This window comes from Mandrillus leucophaeus, unplaced genomic scaffold (genome assembly GCF_000951045.1).
Source record: "Mandrillus leucophaeus isolate KB7577 unplaced genomic scaffold, Mleu.le_1.0 Scaffold40, whole genome shotgun sequence".
Classification (NCBI taxonomy): domain Eukaryota; kingdom Metazoa; phylum Chordata; class Mammalia; order Primates; family Cercopithecidae; genus Mandrillus; species Mandrillus leucophaeus.
In genome coordinates, this window is record NW_012104254.1 from 2,736,254 (window position 1) to 2,755,444 (window position 19,191).

General features: G+C 49.6%; 1 protein-coding gene and 2 long non-coding RNA genes across 3 annotated transcripts; 1 reads left to right on the forward strand and 2 right to left on the reverse strand.

Annotated features, from left to right (window-relative positions):
* Positions 1-890: 890 nt before the first annotated feature.
* LOC105548030 lies at positions 891-1,733 on the reverse strand. Its single transcript, XR_001007331.1, has 2 exons — positions 1,646-1,733; positions 891-1,474 (listed from the first exon to the last, which is right to left on the reverse strand). It is a non-coding gene; the product is annotated as an uncharacterized LOC105548030 (long non-coding RNA).
* On the forward strand, positions 1,621-6,700 carry LOC105548029. Its single transcript, XR_001007330.1, has 3 exons — positions 1,621-2,187; positions 2,387-2,549; positions 3,189-6,700. It is a non-coding gene; the product is annotated as an uncharacterized LOC105548029 (long non-coding RNA).
* A 90-nt stretch (positions 6,701-6,790) lies between these two features.
* On the reverse strand, positions 6,791-15,942 carry HOXD3 (homeobox D3). The gene is made up of 3 exons (XM_011991851.1): positions 15,853-15,942; positions 10,232-10,856; positions 6,791-8,377 (listed from the first exon to the last, which is right to left on the reverse strand). The coding sequence occupies exons 2-3, from the start codon at positions 10,770-10,772 to the stop codon at positions 7,620-7,622; spliced, it is 1,299 nt and encodes a 432-aa protein (XP_011847241.1). The 5' UTR covers positions 10,773-10,856; positions 15,853-15,942; the 3' UTR covers positions 6,791-7,619.
* Positions 15,943-19,191: the final 3,249 nt, after the last annotated feature.

Genomic DNA, 19,191 nt, shown 5'->3' on the forward strand with positions numbered 1-19,191 from the left:
ACTTTGCTTTTTCCTCCTTCTTTCCTTTTGCATGAGTTGTCCTCTCGACTTGATAGGGCCTTCCCTTCTTGACCTGAAAAACGCTTATGCTTCAGGAGCCTGAATTCACCTCCTCTGAAACTATTTTTTTGACATTGTAGTACTATTAGTGGCTCCTTTTTTATTAGAGGAACATTTTGACCACACCTCTGTTATAGCACCTGTCATATTGTTTTAGGATTATTTCTCTTCCCTACCTACTAGATTGAAGGGCACACACCATCAGTGACTCGTCTTTGTATCCCAGAGCCCAGCACAGTGTGCATAGGAGCTGTTTACTAGGAATTGGTGAAAGACAAGGAGGAGAAACAGACTGAACCAAGGACAGCAGGACCTGTAGTTTCATTGCTCAGTGAGTTCAGGACACTGTGTGAGGCTTAATACTTCATCTTATATCTATCTGAAGCAAGATGATAGAACATTTTTCCAAGCAAGTTAATTTTCCACCCAAGAGGATGAAGGGAGAGAAGCCTGAAGGAAGAGAGGGCAAAGCTAAGGCTTTCTGTCCTTCAGGGACTCTTTCCTGTGGGCTGAGGTAACACATTTACTAACTTCAGAAACATTTCAGCTGATGTCCCCAAGCAAAAAAGGGTAAAAGGGGAACTAGGCTGGAACTTTGTTAGGATTTACAAAGAGAACAGTATGACCACTCCAGAAGGGTTATAAAAGTGCTCCACCACTAACTCCACCAAACCTTCCTGCTGTAAACAGCTCTAATCCTAGTGACTACCCTCAGAAACTTGCTGTCTATCCCTTTAGGGTGTTCTTAAAATAAGCCGGAAAGAATGGAGGTAAAAATACTGGAGTGTTTCCTCCACACTGGAAAGGAGAGGTGAGTCTTATCATTGTGATTGGTGTTTTAAGTATATTTTTATTGTTATGTTAAATGGCATTCAAGTTTAGCTTCAAGTTCAACAGCAGTCTTAGCCTACTTCCTCCCACACAAATACTCCTGCCAGTAAATAGGCACTCTTAAATAAAACAGTGCCTGCGAGAACCTTCTGACCCATTGAAATTAGTCTTGCCCTGCCTTCTGAGGTGGATTCGTTCCTCTCTAGGTGTAGAGCGGTATTTAAGGGTGACACTCGGGCACGCAGGAGGTGTGGCAGGGGGCGGGGAATGCAGGGTCACTGTAGGTCAGGGACGGATGTGGGTGCAAGCGCGTTGGGAGGGCCCTGGGCTCCCTGGGAAGTCCGAGGGTAGGGGGCAGGGCTGGCAGGTGGCAGTGCTGGCCCCCAACGTGAGGCGGTGACGGCGGGCCCTGTGCCCAGGCCCTGCGCTGTGGACCACTGTCCTGGCTGCGCAGCTCCCCAGCAGGCGCCGGGCTCAGGTCGCGCCTTCAGTTAGCGCTCAGCCTGCGCGCCTGCCTCTCCTCCGCTGCGGTTGCTGGTCGGATCCCAGCTGGCCCAGACATGCTCTGAAGTAGGAGGAACCGCTGTCGAGCGAAGAGTGCACACCGGGTGATTGATGAACTCTTAATAGAACTAACCTGTCCCGCCCCCCACCCTAGACACACACAGAGAAATCCTCCACCCCAGCCCCTTCTCCAGTCCTCCTCGCGGGCGAGAGGGGACGCGGCCGCCAGCCGGTAGGGTGATTAACTCACCGTCTGTCTTTGCAAAAGTGCTCCAGGTGGATCAGGAGCACCCTCCCACCCCTCCCGCAGCCTGGCCGCTTGCGGAGGCGCGGAGAGCGCGGAGCCAGCGCGCGCGTCACACGGCGGCGCGGACCTTTGTGCCGCGCGCCCGCCAGACCGCCCAAGAGGCGGTGGCTATTGTTCCCCGCCGGGGCCCGGGACGCCCTGAAAAGGGGTCCACGCCAACCCCCTCCCCAGCGTGTCCTCAGGTCCAAGGACGGGTGGGGCTTCCTTTGTGTGTTCTCTGGAAGGGGCTGGGATGGCATCGTTGCTGCCCCAAGGGGTAACCGAGGGGGGTTGAGGGAAGATGGTACCAGCTCCCTAAAGCTCAACTCACCAGACTTACTCTTCGGCTCGGCCCTTGCAGAGGAGGTGGAGAGGGGTATGGTATTTGTAGGGCAGCGCTGTAAACAATGGAGCCATCAAAAGGCATTCTACCAGCCTCCTTACCAACCACGCACATTCCTGGCCCAACAAGCCCTCCTGGCCTGGTTTTGAGCCCTGCTTCCCAGGTAAAAACACTCTGTACCAGAACTCTCCATGTATTCTGGTTTAAATTAGGATTTAAATTCTTCTGGCCCTTACTAACGTTAAAACACAGCTTTTATGATTCTCCAGATAGTCTTTCCTTAAAATAATCCAGGAACCAATCAGGACATTTTGCCCAAGATCTAGGACAGGAAGACTCATGCAGTAACTCCTGCCTTACAGATCTGGGGGCCCTTCACCTGCCTCTGCTACTGCAAATGATTGGATATTCATCTGCCTTGGCTTTTCCCTCATGTGTGGAAATAATTTTGTTCACTCTGTTTCATGCTGGACCTGGCCTGAAAATGGGCCCTTATGTTGTCTTTGCACTTTCCAACTTGCCAAGGTAGGTGTGAAACCTGAGGGAAGTTTTTAGGAATAGGCTTTAGGCCAGGTACTTAAGTCCATTTGTTCCTAACCTTGGACTCCAAAGATAAGGGCATTTGTAGCTGGAGTGGAAAACAAGGGAACATGAGAACTAAGATTTCGTCCTCTGTGATGATACTCATCATTCACTATCCTTCTTCTCCAGCATCACCAGTGCAGAAAGTGCAGAATATGTACCCAATTTTTTTTTTTTTTTTTTTTTTTTGAGATAGAGTTTCACTCTTGTTGCCCAGGCTGGAGTGCAATGGTGTGATCTCAGCTTACTGCAACCTTGCCTCCCAGATACAAATGATTCTCCTGTCTCAGCCTCCCAATATACCCAATCTTTCTCCTTCTTATCCAGGCCTTCTGCAAGAGAGATCTAAGAACCAGCCCTCAAAGATAGTAATACGGGCTTAGCTAGTGACAACCCAGTCTCAGCTCCCTGTGCCCAAAGTGTCTAGGAATAGGGCCACTCACCCAAGCCCTACATATATACTCTCTCTGGGAAGTTGCAGTGCCTTGAAGTGATCAGGCCATAGGCCTGTGAAGACTGGGGTCGTCCATGTCCCTTCCTGCCTGCTCACAAACTTCTGTTCTTCCTATTCTTTTCTTTCAGTTTCTGAAAGAAGGACCAAAGTAATGCCAAGAACTCCCAGATGAAGAGGACCTTCCTTAGACCTGTAACAGATTCACTACTTGACTTCAGAGGGAAGTTTCAGCTAATTCTCAGGAAAAGGTCAAAACAGGCCTGTGACTGTCCCTCCAATACTGAAGGTATAAACAAGCTTCTGGCTCCCCCAGGTCAAGCAGAGGAACACTTTTTATTAGAATGAAGGGTTACTTCTTTGTTATTCAAACACACACCCACACACATCCTCTTTAGTCTCCCTAATGAAAAACCTCAACAGATGGACAGCCTGAGCTCCCAAGTCCTCAGGCTGAGAAGATGCGCACTTCACTCAAAGGCCAGTGGGCTGGTACAGACTAGGGAAGGGAAAAGGGACAAAGGCTGCTAGTATAGGTAATCACTATCTTTTAATACTCCTAACACACAGAAATTCGAAAAATCTTGTTCAGCAAGGTTAGCAGCCTCTGGAGCCTCAGAAACTAATTTGGCTGATGTGTCTCTGATAGGGAGCTTGGGGCTGAACCAAGGGGAAACGTTCTCCTCCTGTATTCTCTCCTCTCTCTCATTTGAAAGCCTGTACAAAGAAATGGTACAAATGGATGGTTAACTTAATGATTCCATCAGAGGCAGATTTTTCTCTGTCAGGTCCCTGGATGAGGTACAGATCTGAAAGCCAGGAGGCAGAATATGTACTTAATTGCCCTTTCTGACCTGCTTACCAGTGGCCAGGACTACTCTCCAGGCCTTGCTGCTGCCACTTCCCTATTCTCCCTGGCTAGTTCAGCTGGGTCTCAGCACTTCAACTCCTGGCGGGATCCTGGGTTTTTCTTGGTTGCAGGGAAAGCTCTCACTGCCTGCATCTCCTTCCCCACCCCCACCTCCTGTTTTGCAGCTGGCCATTCTGGCTGCCTCACAGCTCTCCTGCCTTAATTCACATTTGATTGCCTGGACAGAACCACCAAGAATGTCCAGACGACTGCCACCCCTCACCCATGGGCCTGAGATCCTGCCCTGATGCCTTTCTGCAGACCCCAGGAGGACCCACAATCTCCCTGATCCCCACCTTCCCCAGAGTGGTCTCTATAGGAAAAAAGCAGAGCTAGCTAAGGCCTGAGACAGAGCCATTTCTTCCCCTTGGGCAAACGAGGTAGACCCTCCCAGAGACCAATGCCGGAGAAGCCCGGCCCCGATCTCCCTTTATATGGCCTCCCCCATCACGGAACCCGTGGGAAAACCTGGCACACAATGGCGCGGCTGCTCCGGGCACCCTCAACCCAGCGCCCTACGGCAAGGCCTGGAGCAGCCTGGTGGTCTTGGTGCGCTCCCTTTGCCCTCCCCCCAACCCTCCGCGAACACCCGTCCCGGGAGAGAGACCCTGGCTAGGGTGGAAGTTGCCTCCCGCAAAGGGCGCTGTTGCTGGGGCTTCCCCTCCCCCATTCTCTTGTTTTTCTGCTTCTGAGACTCGGAAGGGAGGTGGCAGGCGCCTCCACAGCCGATAGAGCAGCTATTGTGACCTTCCCTTGCAGAGCGGGAACCCAGCCGAGTGTGTACCGCCGGCGGTGGCGGGGGAGGAGGCGACTGTGTGTGCAAACCTCAGTCGCAGAGGGGGTGGCACTGGGAAATAAAGGTTTGCAACCTCAGGCAGTTGGGCCCTTCAGAGGGCGTTTGGTTGTGTTTAGACTCGGGTGCTTTCTAACACTAATTGCAGGCTCAAAAGGAGCGGAATTTATAGCGAAGGCCAAGGCGGCTTGTTTATAATTTATGAAGTTTTAAATGGCTGTGCCGCGGGCCCCAACTTTCTCCTGGGCTGGCAGCCGTGCGGAAACGAGCCCTCCCACGGCTCGCCGCCCACCCCCACCCACGCCCCTCAGATAAGTCTCACGCCAATGACAGGAACAGATCCGAGCCATTCTTAGAAGTCTCGGGAACCTCCAAAGGTGAGAGAAGGTGGCAGATTTGGTCCAAGCCCTCACCCCACTCGAGAGGAGGGCATCAGGGAAGGCTGCGGCTGCCCGGAGAGGAAGCCCCCGATCCCACACTTCCTTGGAGCCTGAGTGTGAGAGGAAGCTGATGTCAGCCGGGCTAGACACCGTTTAAAGTCTAATCCATGAAACCCTAAGCCGCAAATGACACTTGGGGCTTTGCAGACACCCGCAGACTCAGCAGATACTCCTGCGGTAACACACTGTGCTGGAAAACGCCTGGAGCCATGATACATTATGTATTTTTATTATTATTTATGGTAGGAAGAGGAGATGAGGGAAATTCGGGCTGAATCTAAGCAGCCTGACAATTCAACTATTTAATATTTAGCCAGTTAAGAAAGGTGGTTGTAATCCCTGCAAGGCAGTGAGCTCTTCTTTGATTTTGCTAATTGCTTAAAAAATAATTTCTTACAAGACAATTAGAAATTCTGCCTATGGATGCAAATTTCATAGAAAACAATGTTAAGCCTTGAAAGTGGGTAAAATATGCCTTCGATTGAAGTCATTTATTCTGTTGATACACTTCTACAACATATATATTTTAAACCTGCTCAGATAGAGTGAAATTTAGCAAAAGGATATCCCCTCCCACCCTCAAATCTAACATGCCATTTTAAAAACAGCACAAAGGAACAAGGAAACTAAATATTATTTTGAGCCATCATTACTTAGTGAAATACAAACATCCAAATAGAAACGATTGTTGTTCCACCAGAAGATTAGAAGTTAAATTATTTCCACACAATAGGAATTTCACCTTGTGTCATCGGGGATGTAGTAGGAGTTGCATTATTTGTCAAACCAAATAGAGATGCGTGGGCTGACTTTGCTGAAATACAAAAGAATTGAACCTTATCAGAAGGCGTTTTCTAAGTGGCCCCTCCCATAGAAGCAGGGAAGTTGTCCACCCCTAGCAGAAGCCACATTATTTACAAAATTGTTATAAATCCTTGAAGACATTTTTGCTCATTTTGTACAAAGTAACAGGAGTAAACAAGGTGTTTATACTTATTATGTTTCATTAATGAAACTTTTATTACTTTACGTCATGGGGAATGCTTGTTTTCTCTAGAAATGAACTAATGATCACTACAAAGGAAGAATTCATGACAGCATTTCCTAGAGAAAAAGCTTAGGTACGCGTCTCCAAATGATGGTTTCTTTTTCTACACCTTAGCTTTTTCATAGCTCAGTTCTTCTTACAACTTCTCTTGTGTTTTTTCTTTGATTGTCAGTTTTCTTTCAAAGTTTATTTTTTGTTACTTAATGCAGAAAAGTGAGCTCTGGCCTCCCCAGTGTAAAAGTCAATTGTGTCTAGAAAGAGGGCAGTAAAAACGGCAAAGCAGGCGCTGCTTTCAAAAAGCCCTGTCCAAATCATCCTGCCCAGAACCTTTTTAGGTTTGCATCCTCATTTCCCCCTCCCCTAATTTCAATAGCTGGAAAGTAATCAAGTATCCCCAGAACCAATTTATGCACTAGACTCCAAATAAATAAAGTAATTTTTTCAAAGTGTCAGTCTGTTTTAGGGCCTTCCATGGGGATTGTGCGAGATAAAGGCATAGTGATCTGCTTGCAAGTGTGCGTGATTAACACAGATACACTTCCGACTGAGAAATTTTTTTATTCTAAATATTTGTTTCAATAGTACCAGACAATTTGAAATCAATAAGCTGTGGTGAGGGTTGTGTTTTTTGAGAAATGACCAACGTGTGTTGTGCCACGCCACCGGGCTTCCTGACTCTACCCATGAAGGACAGTTTGCGGTCTTAATGCTTTACATCAACTACAAACACCAGCCACGGTTACGACTGTTCAAAACTACTCTCTCAACTAGTTCAGACCAAAGGGGACTAAGGAGGTAAAATGTGGCCCCCACGGCCTGGAAGCGAATTTCTAAGATCGGCTGGAGAAATCTACAAATACACACATAAATACATTCAGACAAGGATAAATAATCAGGGAAACGAAATGACTCGCTTCAAATAATAAATACAGATAGTTTAGTCCGATGCAATCCTTACAGGACAGGAAGGAGAATATAAATTAAGATCTCCGAAACTAAGCTACACGTGGGCCAGGCCCAAGACTCTCCAAGCTCTGGTTCCTCTGCAGGGCGCGCCGCCGATGGGTCTCAGACTTACCTTTGGGACACCATTACCAGATTAGAGTCCCTCGGTCCGCAGTATGTGGCACTGTCAGGTTTACAGGGAAGGATCCTTGCGGCTGATTTATGGCGCGTCACCCAAAGGAAGACGTCCATGCAGGGGAGGCTCGGTCGCCTGCGCCTCCACTGCTGGAGGCCTGAGACCCGGGAGGCGGAGGCAGGGCAAGAGCAGGGAAGGGGGTTCCCGAACTGCCCCGCGGGTCCCGCCCGCCACCCCACCACTACAGCAAGAGAGGTAATTGCGCCGCAAGTTCAGGCCGGCGGCGGCCGCTACAGATGCGTCAGTTTGGGAGCCTCTGGCAGTCGTCCCTGAGACGAGTGGTGGGCGGAAAGATCTGTGTAGGTAGGATGAGGGTCGCACGGTCCATGGTGATGGTTGCCTGGAATCTGCGCGGCGCAACTGTAGTCCACACTTGCCGACGACGGGTGCGAGAGGTGGCCCAGGTTGAAGACAGGCCCGGACGCGGGTGCCATGGACTCGACGAAGTTGCCGCCCACGTACACCGGGCTGCCCTGCAGGTTGGCGCTGGCAAAGCCGCCGCCGTTGCTCGCCATGGGATGAGGCTCGAACTCCGGCGCCGCGTAGCGCTTCTGTTGTGGCAGGCAGCTGCTGAGCGGCGCCGTGTAGGCGGCCAGGCCGTACATATTGGGCTGTGATTTGGCGAAAGCAGGCGGCGAGGGCGCGTCGTAGGCCAGGCCGGGCACTGGCGGCAGCTGGCCGGAGTAGGCCACGTGGCCAGCGGCGCCGCCGAGCGGTGGGCTGCGCTCAGGTGACTGGCCAGCCGGCGAGTGCAGGATGCCTTTGGCCTTCTGGTCCTTCTTGTACTTCATGCGCCGGTTCTGGAACCAGATCTTGATCTGGCGTTCCGTGAGATTCAGTAGGTTGGCCATCTCCACGCGGCGCGGCCGGCACAAGTAGCGATTGAAGTGGAATTCCTTTTCCAATTCCACCAGCTGCGCGCTGGTGTATGCCGTGCGTACCCGCTTGGATGCTGGGCCTGGAGGGCTCTTGTCCTCGCAGCTCTCTCCTGGGCAGGGAGGGAGAGAGGGAGGGCGCTGAGCGAGTGGGTGGGGACCCTCAGGACTGGAGAGGGGTGCTTCCCTGGCTCTCTTTTCCTCCTCCCTCCCCCCACCTCCAATCCTGGCTGGGGTGGGGAGGTATTATTTGAGAGGTATGATTCCAAGGGGGAATTCACCTACCTACCAACCCCCTACTAGGCCTACCTATTAGTCGCACCTGAAACCCCCATCAGCCTTCTGAGATCCGGTTCACTCTGCCCACCCTCTCCCCTGCAGCCCAGTCCATCATCCCATACCCACCCAAAGGCCATGAAAGAGTTTAATGAGAGACCAGGAACAGCTGGTAAGGCCTCCCCCTGTCAAAGAAGGGCCAGACTCCTTTGAACACTCCTCCCAGCCTCTGCTGCCAGGGGTGGGGTGTGGAGAAGGAAAGGAGGAGGAAATAGTTCCAGCCTGCCTTGCTTAGGAGCTAGCTCCTTGGCAAAGTCCCCCACCAACCCCCAGCAAAGTATGGGGATGGAGATCTTGGCACCCCACTGCAGCCCAACTGCTCCCAAAGCCAGGGAGGTGACAAACCAAAAAATAAAAAAATAAAAACCAACCACCCAACCAAACAAACAAACAAAAACACTGCCTGGGTGTTTTAGGGAGTCCAAGGCCAGGCTGGAAGCGTTTTGAGTATTCACAGTGCTAGAAGCAGCAGCCTCAACACTGGCTTTTACTACCCTGCCACCTCTCAGCTACTTGTCCACTCCCTCCCAGGGAAGACAAATGGATTTCTCCTGGGAGGGAGGGCCTGAGCCTGCAGCTGAGGAAGGAGGGGCAGGAAAAGGAGGTTGCAGGCAGGAGAATACCTTCCCCCTAGGAGCAGCAGCCCCAGAAAGCATCAGGCAAACCAGATCCCTGATAACAAGCCACACCCCAGGCCCCAAACTTGCCCTGGACCTGGAAGCAAGTTCATCTACCTGAAGATAAACCACATCAGATACCACAAGGTCAGAAAATTTCAGGAACCAAGCAGTCTAAGCAGAGAGAAGGAATGGCCCTCAGAGCTCCTGGCCATGCCTATCTTCTACAAGATAGGGTGGACCTAGAGAAGGCCCCAGCTGGAGGGTCTCCCCTTCCAGTTAGAGAAATCCAAGGCTGTTATTGTCTTCCAGAATATCCTCTCCTACTAGGACAGGCACCTCCCCATTATGGATTTGCTGGAGTGGGAGAATTGGGCCAAGGTGGGCCAAATAGAGACTCGTGGTTATGCTTAGCAGCCCTTAAAGCCAGACTGCTTGGATTCAAACTTTGCAGTTTCATGATCTTGGGCAAGTTGCCTATCCTCTCTAACAGTTTTCTTATCTGTAAAATGGGGATGTTATCATATACCTACCTCAAAAACTTCTTTGAAAAATTAAATTAGATGATGCTTAGAAAGTACTTAGTATAGTACTTTCTAAGATTTTAGTTTTTATGAGTTTAAGGGAATGAGATTCATGTGATATGGGCTATATAACCACCTAGTCTTGGGGATTGTAATACCTATCTTCAAATCTTGAAGAGCTGTTGGGTGGAAGAAGGAACGGAGTTATAATTAGCAGCCCAGGAAAACAGACATGCCCATATAAGGAAGCACTCTCTATTAATAGCTATAAGACCTGTCCACCAATAGCACCAGCAGCCTGGAATGGAAGGGAGCACCCTGTCACTGCAAGGTCATGACCCCAATCAGGAACACTAAAAAAAAGAACATTTGGACATAAGTAGGAACTTAGACATATAACCTCCAAGGTTGCATTTCCAGCCCTGACTAGGCTTCCTTGGGTCAATCTGGAGGGGGCTTGGTCTGGGGGTGAGCCACCTCAGGGAGCTACCTGCAGTGGCACAGCTGTTCTTCTGCTTGGAGTTCTGTCGAGACTCTTTCATCCAGGGGAAGATCTGCTTGCTGATGGTGGCTGAGGAGCTAGAAGCATTGGGCCCACCTTTGGGCTTCTTGGCAGGCACTCCACCTCCAGGATTGGTGGGTGAAGATGGGGGCAGGGTCGGTGGTGGAGGAGGGGGTTGTGGTGGCTGCTGCTCTGAATTCAGACCAGGAGGCTGGCTGCTACCACCTCCACCCTGGCTGTTCCCAGTGCCAGGCCTCATGCAGCTGCCATTGAGTTCAGCTCCTTTGTGGGCTGGGGCTCTCAGAGGGGCAGAGCTCTGGATGGAGCAGGCAGAACCTGGATAGTCAGTGTCCAGGGAGTTGGCAGCAGCCGGGGGTGGGTAGGGCTGGTGGGGGTTGCTGTAGCCATAAGTGTCAGTGGTTTTGCTGTAGCCATAGCCTCCAAACAGTCCTGGGTTTTCATAGTAAGCAGCCTTCTGCATTGTGCACTCAGGAAGCTCCAGGGCCTGTTGACCCTGCTCAAATAACATTGACTACCACTGTATTCTTCACTGCCACCTCCAATGTCTGCTAAATCCTGAGAGAGCTGGGCCAGCCCCCAGGCTCCAGGTGACCTGTCAGAAGAAAAGCAAGAGGCCCCAGAGGGAGTGTCATTGGCAAGACCAGTCAATATAAAAGGACTAGCCCATGCTCTTTGCATCCCACCCACTTCATGGTGGGGAGACAGGCAAGGTGCTGGATCTGAGTTTATTATTTATTTGTTAGCACAGTGTCTTGCTTGTTGCCCAGGCTGGAGTGCAGTGGCTTGAACATGGCTCACTGCAGCCTCAATTTACTGGGCTTAAGCGATCCTCCCACTTTAGCCTGGTGTTAATAGCTATTTCAGAGTATTTCAAAGTCTCAGCTACTCTGCAGTATTAATAGCTATTTCAGAGTATTTCAGAGTCCCAGCTACTCTGCAGTAGCTACAGGAGTACACCATGTCTGGCTACATGCCTTAGTTTTTTGTTTTGTTTTGTTTTAGATGGAATTTCGCTCTTGTTGTCCAGGCTGGAGTGCAGTGTCATGATCTCATCTTACTGCAACCTATGCCTCCTGGGTTCAAGTGATTCTCCTGCCTCAGCCTCCTGAGTAGCTGGGATTACAGGCACCTGCCACCACACCTGGCTAATTTCTTGTATTTTTAGTAGAGACAGGGTTTTGCCATGTTGGTCAGATTGTTCTTGAACTCCTGACCTAAGGTGATCCACCCGCCTCCGCCTCCCTAAGTGCTGGGATTACAGGTGTGAGCCACCGCACCTGGCTGTTAGTTTTTTTTTGGTTTTTTGTTTGTTTGTTTTTTTGTTTTTTTGGTTTTTTTTGAGACGGAGTCTCGCTCTGTTGCCCAGGCTGGAGTGCAGTGGCGTAATCTCAGCTCACTGCAAGCTCCGCCTCCCGGGTTCATGCCATTCTCCTGCCTCAGCCTCCTGGGTAGCTGGGACTACAGGCACCCGCCAGCACGCCCGGCTAATTTTTTTGTATTTTTAGTAGAGACAGGGTTTCACCGTAGTTAGCCAGGATGGTCTCAATCTCCTGACCTCATGATCCACCCGTCTTGGCCTCCCAAAGTGCTGGAATTACAGGCATGAGCCACTGCATCTGGCAGATTTTATGAAGTTTAACTTATTTGAACCTCTGGAAAAATCAGAAGGAATTTTTCCTAAATGTAAGAAGAGTTTCCTTTTTAGCTCAACTCTAGCTGAGGGAAAGGGCTTCCCTCTACCTCCAGATACAATTTACTTTCTTCAAGATTGTCCATTTAGTCTTTATTCTGGGCAGAAAAGCACTTATAGCCTCAGACATTTTGTTGGCTGATTCTCCCACTAAACTGTAAGCTCCTTGCAGGGAGGGACTGTGTCATTTGTCTGTACATTTCGGACATCCAGCACAGTGCCCTGCATGTAGTTAGTGCAATAAATGCTTATTGAATAGGTGAATTAATAAGTGGATCAATCAGTCAATCATTGGGTCAGCACAAAGTTTTGATGGGAAATGAAAGTCCTATAACACGCTCAGAACAGCCAGAACTTAAAAAAAAAAAAAAAAAGTGTCTCCCCCACCTTGTTTCAAAATCACAGCATCTTTCATGAAATCATCCAGATAGTCCACTTAGCAATGACAGGGTGAAAATCAGCTGAGTTAGCTCTATGAATCAGCAGTGTAAAATCTATAATGTAGAAACTAGGGGATAAAAACCAACAGGAGGACTTGCAGACTTCCAGACTCATTTTGAGGCTAGAAAATGTTTCTTCTCTTTCATCTACATTTTTCTAGACCTTTTACTTTTGACCTCCCACTACTTTTAAATGGATACCACTGAAAATGGGCAAAGAGATCTAGAATTTGAAATGCATGGAACATGGGTGAATGGAGAATGCTTTATAACTTTATTATTTTTGCCTTGGATCTATTGTATAAGTAGATATTATTATTGACATCTGCTCTGGATAATCTATTCTACCCCACCTCCCACCCAAACCACAACCAATGAGAGAACCTTTCATGACATGATGAATGGACCCAGAAATAGAAGAAGAAAAAAAAGCTAAGAAAAATTCTACCCCTTTTGTATTCCCTTCTTAATGGGGGTTTCCCTTCTCACCCTCCCTCCCTACTTCTTGTGAAAGGCTCCTAAAGAGTTAAAGTATAACTAATACCATTCAATCACTTTGTTTGATAAAGAAAACTCATAGGTCAGCTCCTTGGTCTCAATTCTTTATCTGTCTTTCAGGCAACTTTCCTTCCTAGAAACTCTTCCTGGTTTCCATCCTGGTCATCGTGATGGACCACATCATCTAGACAGCTTATGTGGCCTAGTGGATTTGACCACAGGTACCAAAATGATCCACTAGTTTTCCCTCCACCTTCACCAAAGAGCCTAACCCAATTTTTAAAATTATTCTAAATAGTCTTTGGTAGGTAGTGTTGTTGTCCTTTTTTTATTTTGGTTTTAGAATATAAGTGAGTATGCCATTTGTCTTGATGAGGAACAGGCTCTTAATACCAAGATATTATGTTGTAGAAATTGTTTCCGTTATTGTTCTTAAATGTATGAGGTAGGATATCTACTTAACAAAGCAGGACTTAATCTTTCTTTTGATTAATTTTGTATATCATACTCTGTTAACAGTTACTGGGTGTCAAATGGACAGCTAAGTCTTCATTCTGTGACTAATATTTACATATGTTTGCCCCCTGCTAAAAAAAAAGAGGCACTCTGGATTTGGTTGTGTTTCAGGCTTTTCTGGTATCCTGCTTTCAGTCTTAACCCTCTGGAGGCCTAATGGTGAGACACTCAGACCACCAGAACTTGCTGCTGCTCTGTCATTCCATTTACAACTGTGGAAGCAAAACATCCCCCCTCCTGCCTCCCAAGTTGACAAAGTTGATATAGATAGGTGAACCAGTCACATTAAAATAGCTTATTTAGGAACTGACCAGTTCTTCTGGGACAGATGGCTTTATATATATATTTGCTCCTATGGCATATTCCTAGAAAAAGTTCTGTGTACAGACCTCAAAAGTACAAATATTGGGCAGCTTCCTGAAAAACCAGTCTCTTTTCCTGTTTACACTGTCTTAAGAAATTTCCCACTCAATGACAATCCACCACCTTAATGTCCATTTCCCCAAAAGCAAGAGCCGGTGGTGGTGCTGTCCTTACTGGAAATGGCTTTGCAGCCCCCCAAAAATGCAGCTTCCCAAAAGTGATCCCTCTTAAAACAAAACCTGAGAATATAGTTACAAAACTGGTAAAAAGGCTTATTTCTTTTCAGAAAGAAATAAGGAGTTCACTCCTTGTGAACTCTGCTTGAACCTAAAAAGCAGGAACGGGTCATAAATCATTTGGACAATGGTCAACTGTTCAGTGGCTCATCTTTTCGATCACCCCCTCACCCTTTTTTTAAAGCCTTTCTTTTCTCGCCCTTTGGTACCTTTGCTCATTTGGGCTCCAAGACCCAAATGCCTTGGGGTGAAGATGAGCCAGTGTTGGGGGAGGGGTGGTCGAGCAGGACTTCGCATTTCTTCCAAGTCCTCAGCTGCCCTTTCCTCTCCCTCCTCCTCACCTCCACCCTCTAACCCAGGGAACTGGCCAGGGCAGCCTCGCCAAAATCCGCCGGCGCCATCCCCTGCTCCTCCTGGGAAAGGGGTGCCAAATAGGTCTGGCTCGCCCTTTCTTGCGGTGCTGGGAAGTTGCCCAACTCAGCTTGGAGGCCCAACCGCAGGCCGGGAATACAGGGCAAAACGGTCTCCCACCGGAAGGAAGGTATACTCTGAGCTGCCACGGCCCGCTTCCCCGGCCCCGCCGGTCCGCCGCAACCACTGCGTCTCCGAAGCAGCCGAGCCCTGATACTTGCTCACTGCACTTAATTCTACCAGAGATCAATACCTAATATGATACCAAATAAATAAAAGGCGCTCACAGCGACCAGGGGACGGGGTTATTAAGCAGCTGGAGCTCTCACGGTGCATATCAATGCACCTGTCATTGTGGTTTGTAGCAAAATTTATGACTGCGACCACGGCAGCAGTAAACGCTTCAGTAAGGAATGAAAAGAAAAACACTTCCCAAGGCCCGGCACTTTTCAGAAGTGGAAAGCAGGCTCCGCGTAGGAGGCAGCGCAGCAAAAGAATTCCCTACTCCGCACTTTTCCCGCTCTTGCACCCTGCGAGCAGCAGGATTATATAAAGTGACCTGCGGCCTGCCTCTGCTAGCAGCTCTGCTCGGCGGCCGGAGGCGGGACGAACATGCGCACCCTTGCCGGGGACCAAAAATCTGCTGCCCGTCGTGACCTCGGACGCCGGGAGGCTAGTCTGACTCGCGGAGGCCGGCTTGGGGCTAGCTAGTACGCCCGCCCGTGGCAGTGGAAAAGCTGAGGGGGCTTGGGAAGGGCGGGGGCGCCAGGCGCCAGGCGGTGACTAGCGCTGCAATCGTTGTAAATCACCGATGGGTAGAGTCAGCCCATCCAAGTTGAAAGAGAGGGGTAAGGAGATGGAGGTTTCGGTCAGTTTCTCTCAAAATCCGCTAGTGCTCGAGCTGGTCTTGGCGTCTCTCCCCGTTTTGCCTAAACCAGGGTCAGAAGCCCACGGATCTCTTTCTGGCGGCCAACACTTTCGCTGAGCATCCCCACGAATTCACTGGAACCGAGCAACGATTCTTCCTTTCCTGTTGGCTTTGCCACTTCAGGATTCGAAACCACTGGTTTTTGGGTTTGCTCGAAAGGGGACTTCTTTGCTTTCTGCCCAAGTTCTCCCATCTCTAAGCTTGAGTCTCTTTTGCTCTATAAGAAGCCCTGGACGCGCCTTCTAAATCACTCTTATTTAGCCCAGATAACTCAATACTGTAATGCACCCTGTATTTAAGGCACTGGGCTTGCCCCATTAAAGCGCCATAAATTTGAAGACCAATGATCGGTTTTCATGTAATGGGTGGCAGTTCGTACTGAAATGACCCACTTCAAAGCTGCCCTTTGTTCTATGTCTTGATGTATGAATTTTGAGATGGCCACCTTGAGTTGCAGGACAGATGGAAATGTAGTGGAAATTATTTTTTAAATGATGCCCACTCACCACAATTATGTATGTGTGTGTTTTCTTGAATTTTGTCTTTATCTCTTTTTTTTGTAGGCTCTTCAGGTTTCTTTTGATATCTGTGGAGGCGAATCTGGAACAAAATGGAAAACTCTCAGTAGCAGCCGGTTCTTGCTTACAAACACTTACATGTTGAAGGGCTTTTCCCACTTGAAGGATGTCATAGTCAATGTGATTATTGTATATGGTACCCGTGACCATCCAGACGCCTTCTCCCCAGCAGAAAGCAGACTCAGTTGGCTTCTGGGGAGCGAGGGCCCCTTTAACGCCAAAATCCATGGCTGGACGGGGGAGGGGAAGGCCCGGACCTGAGGGAAGCACCAGACCCTCTAGCCAGGTGGGTCAGAGGTGCGGGGAAGCCAGTCTGCTCTCCTTCTGCCCCCACCAAATTCCAAATTCTAAATGCTCCTCCAGGTCCCAATCCCGGAAGCCAAACACCCTCCTAGGGGCAGAAGAGAGAGACTGTGCAGAATTAAGGTGGGAGTTTGGCAGGGGAGGCTGCAGACTAGGGCACCAGGAAAGGAAGATAAATTGGGTGGATCTTGGTCAGGGGCTGCTCTACAGAGCCTCAGTGAAGAACACTTGGGCGCTAGTTCTTTGTTTATACATTAAATATCTCATATGCTTTCCCTGAGTGTATTCATTCCGGTAAGTACCCACCACACTTTTGGCCCTGGGCTGCCCACTTCTGGGTCAGGATCAGACTGCAAATCGCCTAAGAAACAAATATCCTTTCCACCCCCACCCAAAGCCACAGACCAAGCTCCCCCACCACTGTCACCGCTCAGCGGGTGCCACCCCCGTCAGGTGAAAGGAGAGAGACAGAGTCCCCCTCTTGCATCTGCCCTGTGCAATTTGTCGACTCAGTAGTTTGTGAACACTAAACTACACCCGGGAAAGCCTCACACAAAGCGTTCCCGGCGCTTCTAAAGACTAGAGCGCGCAGCCATAAGCCTTTGAAGTGACCTTTGGCTTGCACCGCAATAACTCACCCCGTAATGAACACCCAACAGAAGCGCCTCGAAGAGATCCCAGCCCGGTAGGGCTCCTAACTTCGCGCGGCAGCTTCAGCTTCCCAGCCGGCCTGGACCCAGGGAGAAACGCCACTTGCCTGCCCCCCTCCCCCAAGCACTCTTGGCTGGGCCGGGCCCTGAGGGTGGCACGAGGTACCAGGGCTCTCAAGCCAGCTGGTCCTGAAGCTGCTTTATATAATACATTCACGTGGGCGGACGTCAACTTTCGCCGCTTGATTATTTTTTATTTATTTATTTTTTAAAAAGAGTTCTTTAGAAGTGGGAGCATTCCCTCAAAAGAAGAGCTAAGTTGGGAGGTCACCTGGGGCCGCCATCCCCTATGCCTCTAGCTAGATTTTCTTTTTCTAGCCGCGGAGGAACAGGGTAAGTTTGCGCCTGGGGATTCCTGGGTGCGCGGTGCGCTTTGAGCTCTTGGCGTAAGAAGCTTGGGAAGAGAAAGGAAAGAGGACCCCAGGTTGACCAAAGTTGGACCACTAGAAAAGCCTTTAGCACCTTCTCCCACGCTCCCTACCCTGCCCACCCACCATCCCACGCGAGTCCAACTTTGGCTCCTTGTTTGCCCAGATTCTCAGCCTTAACCGGGCTGGGTTTGGGCCACCAGCACTCGTGCCCTTTCTGGAGCCAAAAACGGGGAGAGCAGGAGGGAGCTGTTTCCGCAAGCTGTCAAGGAAGAGCTGAGTCCAGACAGCCCCAACCCTACACCTCATTCCTCAGCAGCACCCTAGGAAAACTCTTTAGGATAGGGCCAGCATGGAGCCTTGGTAGGGATTATTGAAATTTTCGGGGGAAGTTATAAGTGAGTGCTCCATGGGGCCAAATGAAATGCTACTCGCGGTAATTGGATTCAGCTGACTAAGCTGGCAGGCGCGCAGCTTCAAGGCAGCTAGCAAAGAAAAATGTCCAGCGACTTTTAAGTTCTGATGAAGCCAAGCGCAGGCGATTGACAAAAAACTTTACTGCTCTCCTATGATGGTGAAGCCCCTGGAAGTCGGTTCCTCTCCTGTTGGGGCCTGTCCCAACCTAAGCTAAGGGAATGCTCCTTGCTTTTGAGGTTCCTTCCCCATAGAGGTCTGGTTGGGTCTGGCCCAGTGGCATTACCATGAGCATAGAACCACTCGCTGGAGCTCATGGAGCTGCTCACTCCATCCCTGGCCCGAAAAGACCAGGGATGGGTTGTCTTCTCCTCTCCCAGCCAGCAGCCACAGAGGCCAAGTAAACAAAAGGAGAGATGGGATTCAGGAACCAATATATGATTTAGCTTTCATTCAGGGCTTTTTGGGGAGGAGAACCCAGAAACACTAAACCTTTTCTCTGCCACTATGGTAATCAAAAGCCTAGATTGGTAAAGGGAAGTGTGGAGGAACCTCCCAAACTCTTCTGGGTAGTTTGGGGGTTCTCTCAAATTTTGGGGAGAAAAGCTCAGTAGCATTTTAATCTCCCAAGAAAAAATTAAGCCAACAGCAAGAGGTAAAGACTGTGTGTGGAGCTCGCTACCCGAACAATGCAGGGAGCTGGCTGCCTACCGAGTTTATTTTAAATATATATAAATCAACCCGCCTGCACCCAGCCCGGCAGCTCAAGACACAGAATTAATATGACGCTCCATCTTACTTTGGCAGTGACAGTGTAAAAAAGTTTTAATTTCTTTTTCAGCCCATTCTCCTAACTGCACATTTAGCCCCCAAATATTTCCTCCAGCCCCCAATCTCCTCACCCGTATCCCCTTCTTAAATTGCTACTACCACCCCCAATGCTGCCGGCCACCCTCCAAGCCTGGCAAGGTAGCATCTTCCTAACCCTTTGGTAGGCGGGGAACGTCCCCACAAAGCGCGCCTTGTTACGATTAATCACCGTCCTCGATGTATATGTAGCAGTGTATCTAGGTCTACGCGGGCTGCCTCACCAATTGGCAATAATCAAGATCACAGATTACACAAAATAAATCATATTTAGTATCCCGCTCAGGGCAGCAAGCAGCCCCGTGCCCAAAGATTTCCATTTTGTCATGCAATTGCTTACCTGGATCCCAATTTATCATAAACCTGGTGTTCTCGGCCTCAGAGTGGGCGCCAGTGGGGGGCAGAGCTAGCCTTCCCCCTTTGTCTGCAGACAGCACTGTCCCAACCCTGGTCTTGCGCGCTCGCAGACACAGCCATATACTCGAGCACACGGAATTCCCGGTAGAACGGAACCAGGCTGAGGTTCAACTACCAATAAACGCAGGAGGAACGAGTTCGCAGTCCCCGAGCTGGCTTCGCCTGCGCTGCGCGCCCATCGGTCCGCC